General features: G+C 38.1%; 1 protein-coding gene across 1 annotated transcript in view; it reads left to right on the top strand.

Moving 5' to 3' along the window:
- The first annotated feature begins 1,384 nt into the window (after positions 1 to 1,384).
- SETX (senataxin) overlaps positions 1,385 to 21,512 on the top strand; it is a 29,686-nt gene continuing 9,558 nt past the window's right edge. The window contains exons 1-17 of the mRNA XM_010294155.1: positions 1,385 to 1,564; positions 2,903 to 3,113; positions 3,315 to 3,424; positions 5,399 to 5,618; positions 5,913 to 6,032; positions 7,063 to 7,234; positions 7,597 to 7,687; positions 8,572 to 13,164; positions 14,028 to 14,127; positions 14,632 to 14,808; positions 15,481 to 15,710; positions 16,248 to 16,415; positions 16,980 to 17,136; positions 17,952 to 18,053; positions 19,250 to 19,362; positions 20,093 to 20,164; positions 21,017 to 21,166. Of these exons, the coding sequence (XP_010292457.1) occupies positions 1,385 to 1,564; positions 2,903 to 3,113; positions 3,315 to 3,424; positions 5,399 to 5,618; positions 5,913 to 6,032; positions 7,063 to 7,234; positions 7,597 to 7,687; positions 8,572 to 13,164; positions 14,028 to 14,127; positions 14,632 to 14,808; positions 15,481 to 15,710; positions 16,248 to 16,415; positions 16,980 to 17,136; positions 17,952 to 18,053; positions 19,250 to 19,362; positions 20,093 to 20,164; positions 21,017 to 21,166 (6,966 nt within the window). The remainder of the gene's footprint in view (positions 1,565 to 2,902; positions 3,114 to 3,314; positions 3,425 to 5,398; positions 5,619 to 5,912; positions 6,033 to 7,062; positions 7,235 to 7,596; positions 7,688 to 8,571; positions 13,165 to 14,027; positions 14,128 to 14,631; positions 14,809 to 15,480; positions 15,711 to 16,247; positions 16,416 to 16,979; positions 17,137 to 17,951; positions 18,054 to 19,249; positions 19,363 to 20,092; positions 20,165 to 21,016; positions 21,167 to 21,512) is intronic.

Here is a 21,512-nt window from a genome sequence, read left to right as displayed (position 1 = left end):
CGGTGTAGGCGGTTCTGTGCGCAGGTGTCGGCGCTCATCAGCGGGCAGCCGTGAAAGCGGAGCGATAGCTGAGCGTTGCAGGGCGAGGGCTCTGTGCTCAGCTGAGGCTTATGTATCCGCGTACGCTTGCTTAAGCCATTTCCTTGCTTAATGTGCGTAGGTAAATTTTTACGCCTTTTTTAGAAAAAGGTGAGATAGATATTGTATTACCCACTCTTGAATGACAGGAGGGATTCAGTTGCAAATAATCCCTTTAGTAAATGTGTGCTTAATATAAAGTGTTAATTAAAAGCGAGTCTTAGTCTATAACGTGTGAACTGAACTGGTTTCTGATGTTCCCGTTTTGCTCTAGATCTTCGAAACACCATCAAGACTTGGTTACTAAGGGGATGGATTGTTGACGATACCGCTTTGCTGGGCTGTACCCGCAGGCATGGCTGGAGGTGGCAGCCCCGCTCCCTAGCTGCCGGCTAGTGCTGCTCTCTGTCCCACCATGTGACCTGGCACACCTGCACAGCAAACTGCTTCCTCTTCCGAAGGTAAATACCACAATTGTTTTTTTCCCCAGTGTGTGTATGTATGAGGAAATGTATGGTTTTGCCTTACCTAGATTTCCCTTTTGCGTTTCTTGTTATGCTGAATAACAGAAGCAATTACTGCCTTTCCTTTTATATAGTTAGTTCAAGTGTTTGTGCTTTTCCAGTATTCTGTTGAGTTTTTCAGACTAGCAGGATCTGAGATGACTGTATTTCTGCTTAGTGAAGAACTTTTGTTTTTAGAGGAAGCAATCTGTGGTGAGAATTTTATGATGCTTTCAAACTGTAATAATAACAATAATGAAGACAGGAAAGTTCTACATAAATATCCTTTGCTTTTGACAACAGGGATTTGTTGACCTATAAATTTTAGCAGCAGATTAAGAAAAAAAGCTAATTAAATTTTTGTACTCATTAGACCTAGATTCCATAGATACCAGTAAAATAATATAATGAACTTTAGCACTGTAGTTCTGGAAAGTAGGCGTTAAGTGTGGATGAGGGTGGGGTTTTTTTTGTATGTAAAGTGAATGTTCACATGTTGTTTCGTAGTTTGCAAACTATGTAATTTGATTTCTTTTTGGTGCTTTACTCTTAATATTTGCCATTTAGCAGGCATTTTTTTGTAATGTTCATTTAATGCTTTAATCTGTATTTTTTTGTTTAATTGCATGCGCTTCTGTGATCTAAGAACACCCAAGAACACATGCATGTACACTGCTAATGAATTAGATAAATCCTGAAACTCATCACACTTGAAAACTAGGTACTATTGTGGCTGAAAGGAAATATTTTGCTGCTTTCAGTCTTTGGACTTCTGTTAATTCTTTCTTCTTTCCATCCAAAGAATGAGCACATGTCGATGGTGTACGCCTAGTGGTTCTGACACCACTGAGTTCCTGAAGAGCTATGCTTCTAAACGGTTGTCCCCGGAAGATCTTGAAGGATCCAATGATGATCTCTGTTACTGCCTGGAGTGTGTGGTTGAATACCACAAAGCAAGGGAAAAATTGCCAAGGTTGCATGAGGTAATTAAGAGACTTGGCTCCTGCCCATTACTGAGTGAGAGGACTCAGAACTGAAGGAAAACTTCAGAAGGGGCTTCTGTGGTCCAGCCTTGGTATTGGGGGGAGTTTTGTGCAGGGGTTGTGTTCTATTGTTTTTTGCAAATAGAGTATGTTGCTTTTTAACTGTCTGCTTTTTTTTTAATGTTGATTTGCAAAGAGCTGATCATAAAACAAGAGGGTCCTCTTGTTTTGCATATATTCAAATTAGCAAGAACTAAAACAGTAGTGGGAAGTTGCTGACTAGACATTATAGCTCGAACTTCATGCTATGATGGTTTGACAGCTGAAAGAAAGAACACCTGCCAAACAAACTAACAGCTCTATTTCTTTAATGTATTTTCTTCCTTCTTCTGGCTTCTGTTCAGCTTTGGGTTTGTTCCTCTTTTTGCTTTCATTTCTCATTCACAGTTTTCTACTATGCTTGAATTTCAGAGGTCTGATCTTGCAAGCTTGTGAGATTGTGCGATTAAAACAATCAAAAAAGTTTAGAAACTTTATTATAAGCCATTTATAATTCTCCCTTATTAGTATCCAGTTCTGTATTTTGAAAAGCTTTTTTTCCCTTACGTGTATATGTATGTAAAATGAATATTTGTAGCCAATTGATCATGATACAGATGGTTGTTCTTTAGTCAGCTAGATTTCTCTGGAGAGCAATCCCATCTAAGTATAGACTGGAAATATGTGGAGTGACTGGACTGCTGAAAGTTCCTTTCTGTGTCTATTAACTGTAGGAAATAACCTTGGTTTCTAACTGAGGTTTGGAGCAGTTACTTTAGATGAATATTGTTATGTGAGCCAAATCCCCTACAAATATTCAGCAAGTCGATCAGTCTGTTGGCATTGTTTACATTCACTCCCACTAATACTTCGCAAGATATGTGAGAAGGCAAGATTTTAAAATTGCTTTTCCCATCTTCCTAAATACAGTGGTTTTTTGTACTGTGCACTTTTTTATACTGGCCAATGGAACAAAATTTTGTGAGTAACCTGTGGCTTGAAATATTATTGAAACAGTTTATGAATATTTAACAGAATTACAAAAATATTTCTGGTTCGAACGTCACTCTCTTAAAAATTGCTCTATAATCTTAACTCTGAAGTGAGAGTTCTGTTATTTGCACTATCTGAATGCCATGTCAAAACTTTATTGTTGCACACCACGCTTGGAAAGAAACTTTTCAAAATGAAATTGTAAGTTTTGAAAGTCTAGTTAAGGTTTCTGCATGTGATGATAAATGTCCTTAATCACTTTCTTCACAAATGCACTTTGATAAGTTGTTTTTCCCTACTGAACAGGTTTTGTGGGAGTTGGAAATTTCCCGTCTTGTGGCCCACATTGAGAAATCTATGCGTGAAGAATCTGGAGAAGATAATGAGTTGTTTATAGTGGATGAGAATGGAGAGACACAGCTGTCTGGTTATGTGGGCCCGGATTTTGAGAATAATCTGCGAGTGCCCCTTCTAGAAATACTGAAATACCCATATCTGCTGCTGCACGAGAAAGTCAGTATGTATCTTAAAGTATGCAGTTGGAAGGGAATGGTATTGTTTCTACTGAAGGAGCTGCAAATAAGTTAAACTTGAAGTACCCTTGTGTGTGTATATATATATAAAGAAAAATATTTATTTTGACACTAAATAGTGTGTTGGGGTTTTTTTGTAAGCATATAAATTAGTCCTTACTATATAACTATGTGTGTCCTTTCAGGTGAGCTCTGTGTAGAAGTGCTCTGTAGAATGGAACAGAGTCACAACTCCTTTCAGGTCTTTGAGAAATATCCAGGAATTTATCTCTTTTTGGTACACCCAAATGAAGCGGTAAGTTGCTTTTTCTGTTCCACTAAAACTTTGTTTTAAAAAGCATCAGAACAGATTCTTATTTTTAATGACAAGAATATGAAAATATGGCATTCAGAATTTTGTTTGATTTTCTTTATTTTTCTTTAACGGTATATATATAAAAATGAGATTTTGGTAGGAATGTAGTTGCCCTTGCTGAAGGAGAGCAAACTCTTCTTTTGCAGTAACTTCTAGAATCACTTCACTGTTTGCATTTAGTCAGCAGAAGTTATAGATGTTCAACCAAACTGTAAATTTATGCCGTTTACTCCCAAGTGGAGTTCTTCTCCAGTGGGCCAGGTTTTGTAATTTAGTGTATTAATCCCCTTCTCCTTCCCTGTTCTTTCTCCATCCCTAGAAGCTTTCACATTTTAGTAATATTCAGAACCTGAAAAATTGAAGAAGTGAGAATAGTGTAGTTACTTGCAAGAAGAGATGCTCAGCAGTGTAATTACTCTGAAGTGCCCTTTAATTGTCACTGGATTTTGTCATTACAAGGAGGAAATACTGTGTTTTAATGGACTTGTGTATTCTGTGGTGGGACAACTTAAAACTCTGCAGGTTTCTCCCTGCCGCCCCCCCCCCCCCGGGTCTGAATCCATATGGGATATTTTAAAGTTGAACAGTTGAACAGTCAGAGATCAAAAGATCATTTGAAAGTGATATGATATTTAGAAGTGTCAGCTGACCTTAGTATCATTCATGCTGGTGCACATAGCAGAGACTGCTGTCTTTTTGAATCCAATCTTTTAAGAAAGTAACACAGAAATTTTGGAGTCCTGGAAGTGTCTAGGTTGAAAGGGTTGAGAGGCTTTGCAATTGCAGTTGTTAGCAACGCTTCTAATTTTTTTTTTTTTTTTTGCTGGTTAAAAGGATTTGAGAGATTACAAAAAAGACCTGAGGGGTTTTTTTCTACATTGTTTTGAACATGATGTATTATCCAGTAAGAGGGCTGTTCCTTCAAACTACATATACACATCCTGGATGTGAAACTGGTATCGATAATAGGGAAGAGTACTGAAAAATAGTAATAATGCAGAGAACTTGGGAACAAACACTCTGCTGCAATTGGGAGGGCCTGTTGGAACAGTGGATCCTGGTTTCATGCACCATGTTAATCCTGAAGGGAGATTGAGTGCTTTCTTTGCATGATCTTAGAAATCACAGGACTTAAACACCACACAGGGACTTTTCTGTCTGTGTAAAGTGAATTTGGATGTGTAACTCTCGAAGGAGTACTGTAACTCAAGTGGGCCACTTGTTTATATCAGGAGAATGCGAGTTCATATCATTTCTCACCTCATTTGATGCAGCTTTGGTGAGTCAGGTTACATTTGCTGTGGCTGGTGGGCAGGTTGTGGCTGTAACCCTTTCGAAGACTGGCTTACTTAAACACCAATGTGGCATACAAAATTTCAAGTTGTCCTAAGAAACAGTAAGAGATTTAATAGTATTGTACCTTACACTTGCTCAAACTTTGAAGTTTTCTCAGTAGGTCAGAGAATGATTCCACCAAGGCAAGAAATGACAAGTGTCCTGTGCTGACAACGCAACTTGTTGTTATAATATACAATTATCTAACTGGTAAATATTGGTCAATAATGTTTAAACAGTATAAAGCAAGTACAAAATCAAATGCTGTCCCTTTGTCACATGAATCTGAAGAAGTTTTGTTTGTATATATTACCCTGAATTTTAACTTTGTTCTGAAGAAGTTTTGTTTGTATATATTACCCTGAATTTTAACTTTGTTACCAACTACTCATACCTATAGTAAGCTTGTTTCTAAGGTTATTTTGGAAAAAGACTAACTCTTGCTTGCAATTACGAGACCTTGCTTGAGTAAAAACGTAGTTTTGTCCCGTTTGTAGTAGCAGTGATTCCTGATCTTACAGCATTGTGATTTTTTTGTTCTTTTTATTGATCTATAATTTTTTTTGTTTTAATTCTTAGATTCGTCGATGGGCCATCCTAACAGCAAGGAATTTAGGAAAGGTTGACAGGGATGATTACTACGACTTACAGGAAGTGCTGACTTGCTTGTTCAAAGTTATTGAGTTGGGGCTTTTTGAGAGTCCAGATATTTACAGCTCTTCAATGATTGAAAAGGGTAAACTCATCCTTCTGCCGTCTCATTTATATGATACTGCCAACTACAAGAACTATTGGCTAGGTGAGTATTTATGATCAGAAATTAATTTGTGCATGTAGTCTCTCTCATGTTGTAAGCACTTCTTTCAAGTCAGAGCTCTACAATTTCCTAGGTGCTGTTTATTTTGGGGCATGTCAAATGGGAAAATCGAATGTTGCACAACTGCAGTAGTGAGTTTGTGTTTAATTAGTTGCTGCTGATCTCTGGTTAAGTGTTACACTGGTAATGGCATTTGGAAAATGATCCTTGATTTGGTGAAAATTAGAACAAATTTTTGCAAATAACACTGACAGGTTGCTGCTTTTTTTCTTGTAGGGATTTGTATGTTGCTAACGGTGCTGGAAGAACAAGCTATGGACTCCTTGTTACTGGGCCCAGACAAACAAAATGATTTCATGCAGTCTATACTTCACACCATGGAGAAAGAAGCAGCTGGTAACTCCTTTCAACAGCTGAGATCAAGACAGTTCATAGCCTATTTTTCATCTTTATCAAACTTCCTTGTCTGAGTAAATTTTTAGTAGTGTAATGCTGAGGTGATTTTTAACTGAGGCTGATTTATCTTCTGGAAGATGGCCAATATTGCACAATATTTGGGCAATACTGACAAATAGTGAAAAATGACATTTGAACAAACTTTTAAGTGGAGAATGGATGGCAGTGCTTTGCATAAGCCTGGCTTAGAGGTTTTGAGGATAAATCTATAATTTCTACAATATAATTTCCATTTAATGTACAGGTTGTATGGGAATGCGCATTTCATTGTGGCATGAAGTTTGAATTTTGAGTCCTAAAATAAAAGAAACACCTTCTTCTGAATTGCTGCAGCTTGCTTAAAATTTGACTCTTCCATCCGTCTGTTTGAAGGAACTCCTTTTGCAGCCGGGAATTTAGACTTTAGAATTTAGACTAGTAGCCCTTGGCCATTCTTGTAGGCCACATGCGATGGCATAGCCTGGGAATGGCACACGAGCTCAAGACCAGGGCGGCCTTTTAAGTGACTAGATCTTTATAAGCTTAGTATGTTTACTAAGGATAGAATGCTATCTTATATGAAGAAGGAAGAACACACTTGAAGGAAACGCCATTGCTTCTAGCTTAAACGTGAAGTATAAATTGTCATAGCTGTGTAAGTTGTACCCACTTCTTAGAACAGCACTGCAAAAACTGGTGTGGAAGAATCAGTTTCATAGAGTTAGGAAATGTTAGTAATAGTTATCCAGGTTCCTGTTGATTTAAGACTGTGTAAGGGGCAGTGTCTGTACAGATAAGCGATGTTGACTTTTTTCATCCTTTTTCTTTTTTCCGGGTCAAAAAGTATAGTTGCAACTTACTAGAATACGTTTCTATATATTAGTACGTAAGAAAAATCTGTGAAAACCAACTACTTTCAACTTCAGCTTAGTCTAAGAATGTACAGGACTCTTGCATTTCAACTCTCCCCAATATTACTGTTATGTTTCAGATGATTCTACTGACCCCTTCTGGCCAGCGCTTCATTGTTTCATGGTTATTTTGGATCAGCTCGGATCTAAAGTATGGGGTCAGCTTATTGATCCTGTCCAAGCCTTTCAAACCATTATCAACAGTGCGAGCTACAACAATGAGATAAAAAATATACGCAGTAGCTTTAAGAGGTCAGTTTTACTAAGAGACTAGAACAGTTTTTTGATTTTAATACCAGGTAGCGTAGTAGCTTCGTCTTGGTTTTCTTGTCAGTGCTGCCTTAGTTTGTGTTGGGGGAGGGAGATGACAAGTAAAAAAATCAGATGTTGCCAACTTCAAGCAATGAAAAGATGAAGTACGTCCCCTAAAATTGTGAGGTTCTTTCAAAAAACTTGTAAATATGCTATCTTTTCATAGGTATGTTTTATTGCTGACAAGTTCTAATATTCACATGGTCAGTATCTGAAAAGTGAAATCTGTGTCTTGGCCAGTTGGCTTTCTTGTAGTTTAAGTTAGTTGTGTGAAGTCTATAATGATTTGTATTTCTCTTTAGGACAAAATCTGAGCCGGAGTCAGACTACAATGATGACATGGTTACTTGCAGTCAGATTGTTTATAATTATAACACAGAAAAGCCTCAAAAGGTATTAAAAAAAATTGTATTTCTCTGTTCTTCTAACTCTGATCGCTGAATGACACTGTCAGTTTAAACCATCTATAAAATACGGAGGGGAAGATACTCGTGTTTCTACTAGTAACATTGTAAAGAAAAAATGTTAAATAATGTATGTCACTGTTGTGTGCCTTAATAGCAGGCAGTCAGGTGACGTCTTGTTTACCTGGTACTTTCAGGCTGTAAGAGGAAAGAAGAATGTGTTTGTGGATTAGGGACAGATGGTATTAAAGCCCAAGAATTGGTATCAGGATTGAAACAAACATTGGTACCTCGATGAAAACTCTGAATTCAATTTGAAAGAAAAGTTGCTGATTGAGTTCTTGTATTTTGCTTTTTGTTTCTCAGTATTATAAACTAATACATTGAGTATGGAGTGATGAGGTGTGCATTGATGAACTTTCAAATGTTAGACCGTGCTCCAAAATAGCACCATTTTTTTCTTGTTATAAAGCAGAAGAAACATTTGTGAGTGTGTTCTCTTGGTGTTGGTGTGTTGTATTTATGAAATGTTTTTTAAAGGCTTTAAATGTATATTTGATTATCTGAGGTTAAATTATGTCAGTGTAACATCTTTGGAGGATTTCACAGTGATTTTTAAAGGAAGTACTACTTTATACTTACTTCATAGGTTACATTTTAGGAAATGAGTTTGTCATACATGTGTTAGTTTGATCTTTATTTTTTGCATTTCTTTAGATTTAGATTTTGATTTATATTAGGATATAAGAGATGCTATAATTTAATCAACATATATTTGAGAGAAAGTAACTTTTATAGCTAGAAAACATTCTGGCAGATTGAACTGTGCAGATGTGCATAATGAGGATGATTTGTGGTGAATTTATTTTTCAGGATACTGGATGGAAGACTGCCATTTGTCCAGACTACTGCCCCAACATGTATGAAGATATGCAAACGCTGGCTAATGTGCTTCAGTCTGATATTGGCAGAGATATGCGTGTCCATAACAGCACGTTTCTGTGGTTCATCCCTTTTGTTCAGTCGCTTATGGATCTCAAGGACTTGGGTGTAGCGTATATAGTGGAGGTCATTCACTACCTCTGCTCGGAAATCAAAGATATTCTCAATGAGAGAATCCAGCAGTGTGACAAAATTTCAGAATTTTTTCTCCTGATCTTGGTGTCCATTATTGAACTACACAGAAATAAAAAGTGCCTGCATTTGCTATGGATTAGCTCCCAAGAGTGGGTGGAAGCAGTGGTGAGATGTGCTAAGCTTCCAGCTACCGCATTTACACGGTGCACTGAAAAATCATCTGGACACTGTGTGAGAGGTTCATCATCAGTATCTTTACAAGCTTCTAACTCTGTGCAGCACGCCTGTGTGCAGTTGATACGCAGCCTTCTTAGAGAAGGGTATCAAATTGGCCAGCATGCTCTTTGCAAGCAATACCTAGACAAACTCAATCTTCTTCTACGAGGAAATCTGTCTTCGGGTTGGCAGCTGAACATCCAGGAAACCCAGGAATTACAAGTGTGTCTAAAACAAGTTATAAGAAGTATAAAGGACAGAGCATTGAATACCCCTGTGCCTATAGGAAACAATGCAAACTCTACAACTTTGCCTGCCACTTCTATAAAGCAAGAGAAGAGTGCATGTGGTGAAGGATGCAAGGTGAGTGTACATGGTAGAGATGCCCTTTGTTCACCATTTGCTGTCAGACCGAAAGAAGACGGAGATGAAGATTGTCAAGAGAACCTATTCTCTAGAAGAAAGAGTGCCTGGGAAGAGGAAAGTATAGATACATCTAAAAGTTCAAGATCTTGGACATCCACAGAAGGCCTCTTGATGAATATTAAAAAGGAAGTTGATGACTTTACAACTCAGGAATATGACTGGCCACAGAACTCTTTGGCAACAAAAGTATGTGGGAAAGTTCAGGAAAACAGGAGCAATGATCTTGTGGCTGGGAAATGCAATATGGATAATCAGTGCTTTAATCCAGATGTCCAGCATTTAGATTTCAGAACAAGTGAAGAGTTGGAAAACAAATGTGAAGCAGGACCCATAACACCAATGCGTCTGGCTGTTCAGACTCATGTTGATTCTCCAGAACATGTTTACAGCTCGGATGTAAAACAAAGCAATATGTCTTCCAGTTCCTCTTCAAAGTTTAAGGTAGATGCATATAGACTCACAAATTTGAAAAACAAGGTACAGAAAACTGAATGGCCCTCAGAAGTAGCACAGCCAGCAAAGCCGCACCACTTGAAAAACTGCAGTTTAGCAACAAGCGCTTCAAAAGCAGTGGTAGAGCAACCTAAGCTTTGCACTGGCTATCTGTGTACAAGCAAAGATTGTCATAAACATCAGGGAGTGAATTCTTGGTGTGAAAAGGAAATCTCTGTTGATACTCTATCTTCAAGGAGTTATGAAAGTATGCAGGAAAAAAATACCAACAGTGCTTTTCAATCCGGACTGGTCCCCACTAAACATGTATCAAAGGAAACACCGTTAGATTGCTCTAGCTCCTCTAAAAATGAACCTGGTATGCAGGAAAATGAAGATGACCGTATTTTGCTTTCAGGGATTAGCGACACCTTGCTGAAAAAAGTATCCACTGAAGAAAAATCAAGTTCACTGTTAAAGTCTGTGTTTAAGAAAGACACTGACATGCAGATTTCAGACCGGGAACAGCCTAATTTAAATGACTTGATTAAATATGACTGTAAACATCAAATTTCAAAGACATTTTGTATGGATAAAACGTCAGCAAATGGTCGTGTTCCATCTAGCTCTGAAAATAAGAGAGATATATCCAACACTGCTTCTCAGATCAGGCCACTGTCAATGAAGTGTGAATCAAGTGATAGGTTGTTCAAGTTTTCAGAGTATTTCAAGAGAGAAAACAATTCAGTGGGGAAGAAAGAGGAAAATTTTGTGAAGATGGTTTCTGAACATAATACTTTAACAGACTCCCAGGTTGATAGAGAACTCAGTAAATTATCTTTAGCTGCATATGCCACAAGTGTCAATTTTCCCTTTGATTCAAGCCAAGAAAGCTCAGTACGTCATAATGTATGTGGTATTAAAAGGAAAGTGAAAGGTGCTGTAAGATCTTCCAGTGATGGCCAAAGTACCAAGTCTCCCTGTGATGCAGATTTCCTTGACAATCAAGTCATTATAATTTCAGACTCTTCAGATGAAGAAGGTGACAAGGAGGAAACAAAAAAAAAGAATGAAAATGTGTGTCCTGAAAAGCAGCCTCCAACTTCCAGCTGCATTTCTGGTAGTGATAACAAAACAGAATCAAAGACACCAAGTTCTCCCTTGTCACTGGAAGACTGTGAGTCTCAGTACTTTGAGTTTGAAACAGAAGTTGATGTCTTCTCAGTTTGGCAAGATACTCAAGCATATAGTACGGAAGCAACTCAAGAGTATAAGCAAGATGATGTTTCAACAACAGCTGATAGCAGTAATTCAGGTGGCTTTCTGAGCGATCACACAAATGAATGGGGTTATGATGTGGATTACGTAAGTGGTGATACCATGGAGGAAGAAGCAAGCTTGACAGAAAAGCAGATGGAAAATACTTCTCATCAGAAAGAAGCTGATGATACAAAAGAAGTAACTAATTCAGCACTGCAAGAATCTGTTAGTAAGGGAAATGCAAAAGATCAGCTAGAGAATTTTGCAGACAAAGGTACTATTGCTAAAGACTTCACCCTGGACTCAAAATTGACTGAACCCCGAGCATCTACATCTAACATGTCATTAGCTTCAAAGTTGGCCCTTAAGAAAAATAGTGCGAGCCCAAGGAAGAATCAAGCAAAATCTAAGGTAGCAAGAACTATTCAAAGAAGTCCTAAAAGCTTTCCTGTTCTTAAAACAGTACAAAGTAAAAAAATACTTCAAAGTACATCAAGAAATTCTCAACCTGGCAGGTCAGTGCCTGCTGTGGTTCCTCCAAGGAAAGTTCGGCAGTGCCCTGCACCAGCATCAACTGTAGAAAAACTTGGTCTGAAGAAGGCGCCCCGCAAGGCGTTTGAATTATCCCAACGCACTTTAGAGAGCCTAGCTCAATTGCGCAGCTATGGTAAAGCGGCAGGAAGAGTTGGAGTCGCACAGAAACAGAAGATTAAACTAATTGCTCCTCAGAGCTTGTCTGTAAAACATAACAAAAAATTGCTAGCCTGCCAAGACCTTCAGTTTTTAAGGCAGACAAGGCCTCAAAAAAGTGTGAGAGTGAAAAATCTTGCAGGAAGTTCTGAGAGTAGAAACAAAAAAGTTAGCAAAGTGGATACAAGATCTATGAAACAAAATCCTATGAAACAAAATCCTAGAAGCTTTGAACTGGCTTCTGTCGAAGGATCTGTTGAAAACCAAAGAGAGAAAAAAAGGGAGGAGACTGTTTGTCCCTTTGCCAGCGAGAGAAAATTTGAAAACCTCTCTGTGGAGGAGGAAATGTGTCTCTCTAAAATGCTTAGTTCTTCAGACTTGAACAGAAAATTGGAGGATAACAGTATGATGGTTCCTCCTGTACCTATGGATTCAAGTGTCTCTTCTGCTGCACTTGTTGCAGGTGATAAAGATGAACCCTCGGGAAAAGGTTGCATTGTCCAGCCTGAGGGTGAGAAGACAACTTCAAAAGCAAATGGGTGTAAATCAGATGGAAACAGTGAAGAAGATGATGATCTATTTTTAACTCAGTTAGATCCTGTGGATATGGAATTATGTTCTGAGGAGGAAAGTGTTCAAGATACTACTAGGACTAGTAAAAAAACAGAGGAAATGGATACTACTGAAAACCTTCAGCAGAATGACTCCTTGACTATTGTGAAATGTAAGTACAAAGACTGTGTGGAAAAAGTGGAAAAACCAGGAGAGTACTGTAGTAAGCATTCAGCCAGCAGCTCAGATGCGGATCACTTGTTTGCCAAACCTTCTCTCCTGCCACCTTCTAAAACAAGAAAGCCTTCCACTACCAAAATTTTCAGCTCGGCAAGTTCTTCACGGAATGCAGCCTTCAGCAAGGATCTTGAAGATGTTAAAAAGCTACCTCCAGCTTCAAAAAGCAAAGTGAATGCAGTGAAACCGGCGGTGGTCAGGCCACCAAATGCTAAGGCTGTACCAACAGGGAATCAAACATGCAAGTCTCCAAGTTTCAGTAATGTACCTCAACCCTGTATTTCTAATAACGTTCTCCAGCCACAAAATAGACAGAACGACAATGCTTCAAATATTTCTAGAAGGCCTGGACGAGAAGCACGTTATTCTTTTCTTGGCGCTCAGCATCGTGATCATAGTATTTTTGTTAATGAAGTCCTAAAGTGGACTTACGAAATGTTCGCAAACTCCAGCCAGTTTGGACCTCCAAGTAATCTCCTGCAGTCTCTAGTAGCCCCTGTTCCTGTCCAATTTCAGGGATACAATGACTATTTTAATACATTTTTCCCCTTGATGATGCTAAATGCCTTTGAAACGGTAAGTAGCTATCTGCCTCTTAGTTTGTTTTCATCAACCCTAGTAAATTTTACTAAGAGAATAAAAACTGGTTTATGTCCTCTGTTTACCTTCTGAAAATGTTCAGATACAGATCTGAATAGAGGAGTGAATATTTCCCCTAAATGTAGACAGTTGTGTTTAAGATTAGGGATTGTCAGTGTTATTCATTTCGGTGAAGCTTTTTATTCTTTCGGCGCGCATCCACAATAGCATGTAAAAAATGGGAAAAAGGGGGTGGTTCCTCTTTCTTTATAGCATATAAAGCTTAAACCAGAAATTTTTGTTTAAGAAACTGAGGTCTTTCAATGACAGTGTCTGTAAAAGAGGATAAGAATGTAATGTTTTGATTTATGTTGAGAACTTATGTGAGAGGGTAGGTTAATGTGAGAATTTTTTTTTTTCCAAACAGTTTAACTTTACAGTTTAATAGTAAGAAAACGCAGTGCTCCTTCAATTAAAGTCTGTATGCTTTCAAGTTCAGTCGTTGCTTCACTTCTCTCATAGAAATAAGGTAGAAAACAAAGTCAGTATCAGGATAATACTGGTATTTTAAGGTGAACATGCACTCAGGGTGAACCCACGTTTGTTTTGAAGAGCTTTGTAGGAAAGTACGTTAAATGGGGAGTGGGTGGGGAGAAAGTACTTTCGTTTGCCCTATGTGTGTTTATATGTAATGTGTATGCATATATTAAAGAAATGGGTAAGACTCTTGAATGTCTTGTACTTGACAGTCTGTTACCTTTCGTTGATTAGTATGTTTGCCCTTTGAGTCATGATAAGCTATTCTGATACACTAAACCCTTCAAAGTATTTTTATTTAGCTTTTACTTTCCAACATGTAGCTGGCACAAGAGTGGATAGAAAACCAGAGAGTAAGAGAGAAGAGTTACTACTTCTACTTACAGAACAACTGTGCCGAATTGAATACAGCAGATTTTACAGGTAAGAGGGTGTTCTGATTTTCTTCTAATTTTCAAGTAGACAGTGCCTTAGAGTGAGCTAGCACGTACAGGTAGAAATTTTTTTTATTTGCTTTAAATACAGAAAGGATCTTGAATTTGCTATTCTACAGAATGCATGTAATGGAAATGTGTTTTGCAGGGTATTTGTGCCTTAAGTGTTCAGTACAAAAAGATACTTGATTGCTGGTGGAATACTTTCTATCTCACTCATTTGGGATTTTGTTTCAGTTTCATTTGGTAAATAAAATAGTCCTTGGCTTGGTCTGTTTTTATACAGTGCTCAGTGCTGTGTTCCGTCTTAAGAATGTAGGATGAAGTTAAAACTCTTCATAGTCTTTTGCCATAGCTTTTAATAGCTTTAAAAGTTAGCAGATGGGTATTACTGAAGTATATGCAGTATGTTAATGGTAGTACTTCTATAGTCAGAAAGTAATCGTAACCATTTTTCTTTTAATGTTCTAATTTTAAAATGTATTTTGGGTAGCTCATTTTCGAGAAAGTGATTTGGCAAGGCAGCTTCATCCGAAGGAGGATGACTTAATCTTTTTGGTGGTCCAAAAGAAAAAAGACACCTTTAGGGAAGAAAGTGAGATGGAGAACCACATAGTGAGTCACGTTGGTCTTGTGACACGATTTTCTCGTGCATCTGGCTGTTTAACCAGTAAGTAAATGGGGTTGAAATAAAAGTGGGATTCTTCTTGGTACCGTAAAATGCTTCTTCATAGCTGGCTGTTGATAATTGTAAATTAAAACACTTCCCTCGGAGGAAATGCGATTGTTTTTCCACTGTAGCATGTCTGTTCCATGCTAGAAGCTTCATAAAAAGCCAGGAACTGAAGCTGCAGACCTGCTTTCCATGCATTTTTCTAGGGGCTTCCTTCAATATAGGTGTTAATACTTTGTGTAAGAACAGAAGCTAATGATGAGTAAGTGCTCTGCATACATCTTTAGGAGTGCATTGCTGTAAGATATGAAGTGCCATGAAATTCAGTGGTCTTACTAAAATTTTTGCTGTCTTCTGGAACTGAAGTTGTGAATTGCCGGGATTACCAAGTACCAAGATCAGTACTGCCTGATTAAAACAGTGATCTGTGTTACAGAACACTGGTGGGTTTGTTTTGATTTGTTTTTTTTATTTGGGGGGAGATGCGGGGTGGCAGAAGGAGTTTGGGTGTTCTGCAAGAATTAGTTGTTGGCTCCCTAACAGAAGGCAGCACCTGGTTCTGGTGAATTCCTTTGAGTGACCTGTTTGAATACTTTTCAGTTAACAATTTGGATATTCTTTGAATTAACTTGTGTTGTTTTTTTTTTTTTCTCCCTCCCCTTTTAATAGGACAAAAGGAGCAGCATACAGTCTGTCATCTTTCTGTGCAAACCCGAGCCAATTTGTCATTCTTTGTAAATAAGCAAGTGAGGTGTGTGGTGGTTGGCTCCCTGGTGACCACACACCGAACATTCAAAGGTCTACTACTATTGAGCAGGAGTCCCCTGGCTAAACCCATCATAAATCCAAGTTACAACGACTTCTGTCCCAGAGATTTGCCCGTAGCTTCAGAAAGTGCTGTAAGTCCTGCAGCTAGAATTGATAGTTAGGGATGACAAAGTGGGCATTTGGATCTTGTGAGTTTTTCGAAACTGATCTTGCATGCTGTCTTTTGAGATGACGGAGTGCAAATAGACAAGTTTCAAAAGCACTGAGGTTTTCAGTGTTGATTGATTGGGTGGATAGGAGTGTGAATTTGCTCAGGTGTTTCTGCTGTATTGACATAGATACTAGTACTGCCCTTTAAACAGCTTTCAGTTTTTTTTCTTTACTGGAGAGGAGTCTGTTCAGGAAATAAGGTGTAGTATGGAAAAGGAAATGCAAAATAAAGGTGTGTAAATAAAGGTGTGTAGAGTAAACAAAACCTGGATTACAGCTTTTGAGTCAGGATTGGGTGTGCATCTAGAGCAAACCTAGAATCAAAACCTTCCATGCCGTTGAAGTTTTTGAGTCATAACTAGAGGTGTAGGAGACATCCTGAAAATACATAAAATGAACATGGAAGGTTTGATCAACATAAAGTAATTAATTATTTTTTTCCCTGTCTTTTCCTTCAGGCCTCGGATATGAATGAATACAACGAAGATCAAAAGAGAGCCATTGAGACAGCTTATGCCATGGTAAAGCAACATCCAGGGCTTGCCAAGATCTGCCTCATCCATGGACCACCTGGAACAGGGAAATCAAAAACTATTGTTGGACTTCTGTCTCGTGTTTTGAGAGAAGTAAGTGAACGTGATGGGATCATCATGTGCTGGTGTTTGGTTTACCAATGGAAGTGAATGATCGCTTAAACTAAATGGAAGTGTAGTAGTGGTAATTACTGGGAGGTAATTCATTAAGATGACTTAATTCAATCTGTACTGCATAGGGTGTAAAGGAGGAAATAATACCTTTTGGGCATGTTGGAAAACACTTATTTTATGGAACTTAAAAAGTAAAATCAAGAAAACATGCACAATCAGTAGTATAAACATAAAACTTTTTGTTACATAAAAAAAGTACTATTTGATTTATTAAAGAATGTTAGTTGCCCTGTTCCCTTTTAATGGTTTTCATATTAGCATCCAGTAGATTCATCAGGTACATAATTGTTGAAGGGAATTTATGCAAATAGTATTAATACATTTGACTTCTTACTCAGTGTAAGACATACCTTAAGAGATACTAAAGTGTAATAGTCCCCATACTCTGCATACTGATTAAGATGAGCATACAGTCTGGCTTTTAAATCACAAATGAAAACAATCTAAAGAGCCTGTTTTGGTTTATTGTTAATTAATCTACAGAACACTAGGAATTGCAAAACAACTCAAAAAGCAAATTCCAAGATCAAGCCAAACCGTTTTCTAGTTTGTGCACCATCAAATGCTGCTGTTGATGAACTCATGAAAAAGATCATCGTTGCATTTAAGGAAAAATGCCAAAACAGACAGGAGCCTTTGGGTATGGTTTATTTTAAAATTCTGTTTATATGTTAAATAGACAAAACCTGAAGGAGTAACTGGAACAGTTGATTACATATAATACTTGTATGCTACTCTAAGCAGCTTTTTTCTCTTGCAGAACATGACTGGTACATCCTCATACTGTTATTAATTTTAATGTGCTTTTCTAAAAGGTGTATTATGTTTTTTTAAAATAAATTGTACTTTGTCTTTATAAAGACCTTGACACTTTCCTCATAGTGTTAGTTTCAGTTCACCAGTTTTTCTAAGTACTCCTTAAAGATTTGAACACAAGACTATTACATTGATTTTTGAATAAAATTGAGAGCCTCTCCCTTTTTTTCCCATCCTCTTAGTTTGTTGCTAATACAAAGTAGATGAATTCTGAACAAGGCATCTAGTCTGTACTGGGGAAAAAAATCTACACTGTAACAAAATGTTAATTCGGTTTGACTTAGCAGCTGCATTACTGATGGTACTCGGTAATTTTCTAACTTAGGAATTCTGTAAATTTTAAATAAAGAAGCCTGGGGATAAGAGGTGGTTATGTTGATTCGAAATTACATTCTTAACTGTTAGCCACCACTAAAACATCAGCAACATCTGTTTCCTTTAGAGTTCAGAATTACTGATTTTTTTTTTTTTGTAGCTGTGTTCAGATAAGTACAAGTGAATTGTTGCAAACCCCTGAAAAGCAGAAAAAGGAAAAGCCTTGTTTGATATCCATGATGTTTAAATTTTTTCTCTCTCATACCAAAGTGCAGAGATGATTGGAGCAGTCTAAAAATATTTTGGCTCTGATTTTGTAAACAGGGAATTGTGGTGATATCAAATTAGTGCGACTTGGTGCTGAAAAAGCAATCAACAGTGAAGTCCGGGGATTTAGCCTGGATAAGCAAGTTGAACACAGAATGAGTAAGTAACATGCAAATCACTTTTCTTCAGTCTTCTTTAAGAGCTTGATGATCATAGAATTATATTATCTTTGGGTTGGAAGAGACCTTTCAAGGCCATCTAGTCCAAGCCCCTGCAGTGAGCAGGGACATCTTCCACTAGATCGGGTTTTTCAGAGCCCTATCCAACCTGACCATGAATGTTTCCAGGGATGGGGCATCTATCACCTCTCTGGGCAACCTGTGGCAGTGTTTCACCACCCTTATGGTGAAAAATGTCTTCCTTAGATCTAGTATAAATTTGCCCTCTTTTAGTTTAAAACCGTCACCTCTTGTCCTATCGCTACAGGCCCTGCTAACAAGTCTGTCCTCATCTCTCTTAGAAACCCCTTTTAAGTACTGACAGGCTGCAGTAAGGTCTCCCTGGAGTCCTCTTGCTGAGGGTGCACTAGATCCCACTGTCGATGGAAGATATTAAACAGTACTGGTCCCAGTATGGACCCCTGAGGGACACCACTTGTCACCGATCTCCAATCTGGACATTGAGCTGTTGACCACTACCCTCTGGATGTGGCCATCCAACCAATTCCTCATCCACCCAGCAGTCCACCCATCAAATCCATCTCTCTCCAATTTAGAGAGAAGGATGTTGTGGGGGACCGTGTCAGAGGCCATACAAAACTCCAGATAGATGACATCTGTAGCTCTTCCCTAGTCCACTGACGTGGTCACTCCATCACAGAAGGCCACTAGGTTGGTCAGGATGAAGTTTTACACGTGGAACCGCGTGTCCTTTAAGAAAGACGATCTGGTAAAAGATTTTTATGCCACAGCGCTTTGTAAGTGTTGTTTTTCTCAGTCTTAGTTGGAAAGTGTCAGCTTACATATGGCCTAAGATCTAAGCAAAACCAAAGAAATAAACAGATGACAACTTGTTTGTTTGTTTTTTTTTTTAAAGAAATTACAATAAATGCATGTTAAAGCCATCACTTTTAAGCAATGCAGCTATGCAGCATTTGAGAGCCACAGTTGGAACCAAGTCTCATTATCTTCGTTCTGCAAGATACAAGATACGAACTCAGTAGAAAAAGGGAAAATGCAACAAAAAATGAGTTTGTCCATTTGTTCTTAATGACTTAACACTTGCTTTCAGTCATGCATCTTACTGCAACATAGTTTTTCTATTCCTCCTGTATGTTTTCCTTTGTTCTATCATAGAACGAAAGCCAGCTGACTGTGACCAGGATATTCAGAAGAAGAAAGCAGCTCTGGATCAAAAGCTGGACATGCTGTCTCGTCAGCGTGCCATGCACAGATGTGAGAAGAGGGAGGTAGTAAGATAATAGTATTTTTAACCCTGTTTGTGTTTTCTGTCTTCATAACTGAATTCAAAGAGTAAAGAACTCTACCTTTTAATGCCACCCCTGAGCAGTAACTCTTTCTTCACCTGCTTTTTCAACTAATGGAAATGTTGGTTAGCACTGTGAAAGGGAATGAAGAACTTTACATCAGGAATTTTTTTTATCGTCTTATACTAGTGTTTTCAACTGGTTGGTCATGCCACTTCTTACTCCAGTGTTGCATAGTCTTCATTTGGTTCTGTCACCAGTTAGCTTTTAGTGTAACCATATTTATAAATCTTAATGACTTAATTTGATTGTATACTTCAAAGCTCTGTTTTTGTTTAACTGGAAATAGTAAGATCTCCTTGTGATCTGAGATTTTTGGGATATGTGTTGCACTTGAAGATTTCAATTTTTTTTGTCTAAAAATTTGGCACTTCTGCTCAAATTACAGATTTCTGATGGTAAATTGTTTTCACAGTTGCACAGAAATGTAAGGTGTAGTATTGTGTGTTGCAAAGTCTAAATACATTTACAACTTTCTAAGAAACTGATCAGCTTCCTCAGACACAGTAAATATTAAAGGACAGTCTGAACAAGTCTAAACGTTTAGGAAATGAACTAGGGTGCATGAGGAAAAAAGGTATATGGGAAATGTGTGGTGTTAATGATTCCTGATATTTATATGTGGTTTCTCTTTATTTTATTTCCCATCTAGAGTCAGATGTTAGATGATGAAATTGGCAGACTTTCAAAGGAGAGACAACAGCTTGCTTCTCAACTAAAGGAGGTAGGAGTTTAGGGCAGCTCTTTAAGAAACCTCAGCTAATGTATGTGTATATACTTGCTATCCTTTAATTGTAGTGGAGATTTGGTTTTGATGTGGCTGGGATATAGACTAGTAGGTAAACAGATAAAAGTCATAAACTGATTAAGTTATGGACAGCCTGGTGTGAAATCAGGTGTACTCTGACTGCATATTGCAGAAAAAACCCCAAACGGATGGGAATATTCACTCTTAGAGTTAAGGGTGGATTTTAAACAAAATGTGGCATGTTTGGCAAAGAAGGTAATAGAAACGTGCCTGTCCTCATGTTCTAGGATGTATCATCTGCAGCACTTTCATGCACCTTATAGTCCTAGTGGAATTGAGATACTTTTAAATGTTTCTAAGTCAAGCAACAGCTGGAAGAATTTTTTTGTGTGGAAAGAGATAGGTTTGAAAGTGGAAATAAGCACTGATAGCAAAACAGTAATTAAGTCTGAGTAGCACGAACCACGGAATGAATGAAGGTTCATCTTTAATGAATATATGCTGACCCTTAATGGTCGTGGAGGCTAGGAGTTACAAATGTGATGGCAAACTAAACTTTGCTCGCAGTGTCTAGATTGCATAGCTGTAGAGATAAAGGAGTACTTCTTTCTAGTTTGCCACCTCAATGGCATTGATCTGTAATTTAAAGCGAGAGTAACACTTCGGTTAAGCCAACTGGTTACTTTCACTTGTAGTAGAGATAGTTTCACTGGGATGACGCATTATGCATGATCTGTTTGGCAGTTAGAATTGTCTAGGCAGTTAGAAATTGCTCTAAAGTTGTTCAAGAAAGCTAAAAGAAGACATGGTATCCTGTTGTACTTGAAGGTTCGGGGCCACTCTCAGAAAGTACAAGTGGATATCATCTTGGAGTCCGACATCATCTGCTGCACGCTGAGCACGAGCGGAGGAAGTCTGCTGGAATCTGCTTTTTGGAGGCAAGGACTTGATCCTTTCAGCTGTGTCATTGTGGATGAGGTCAGTAAAGCTATTTAGAACTAGAGTATGTTCTACCTCTAAAGGTCTGCCTTGTTCTCTGCTTAAGCTACTTGTGACTGGCTGCTGGTGTAATTCATGGTGGGTTGACTGCCCCATGCCCACCTTTTAACTGATAACCAGCCTATCCTGCCATGGAGAGCCATAAGAAGAAAGAATAACTTTTACTTGCTTTTTTTTCTGACTTGTTTGGTGCTTTAATGGCAGACAGCTTTTACTTAAAAGTCATGGCTAAAGTGTGGCTCTTGCTGTAGAGATTTCCAGGTGGTTGGGTTATATTGGTATCTGTTTGGAGAGCTCTGGATATTTAATAAGAAAAGAAGAATAT

This window comes from Phaethon lepturus, unplaced genomic scaffold (assembly GCF_000687285.1).
Source record: "Phaethon lepturus isolate BGI_N335 unplaced genomic scaffold, ASM68728v1 scaffold39229, whole genome shotgun sequence".
Classification (NCBI taxonomy): domain Eukaryota; kingdom Metazoa; phylum Chordata; class Aves; order Phaethontiformes; family Phaethontidae; genus Phaethon; species Phaethon lepturus.
Note: the sequence above shows the minus strand (reverse complement) of the source record. Positions and strands in the feature narration are given on the sequence as shown.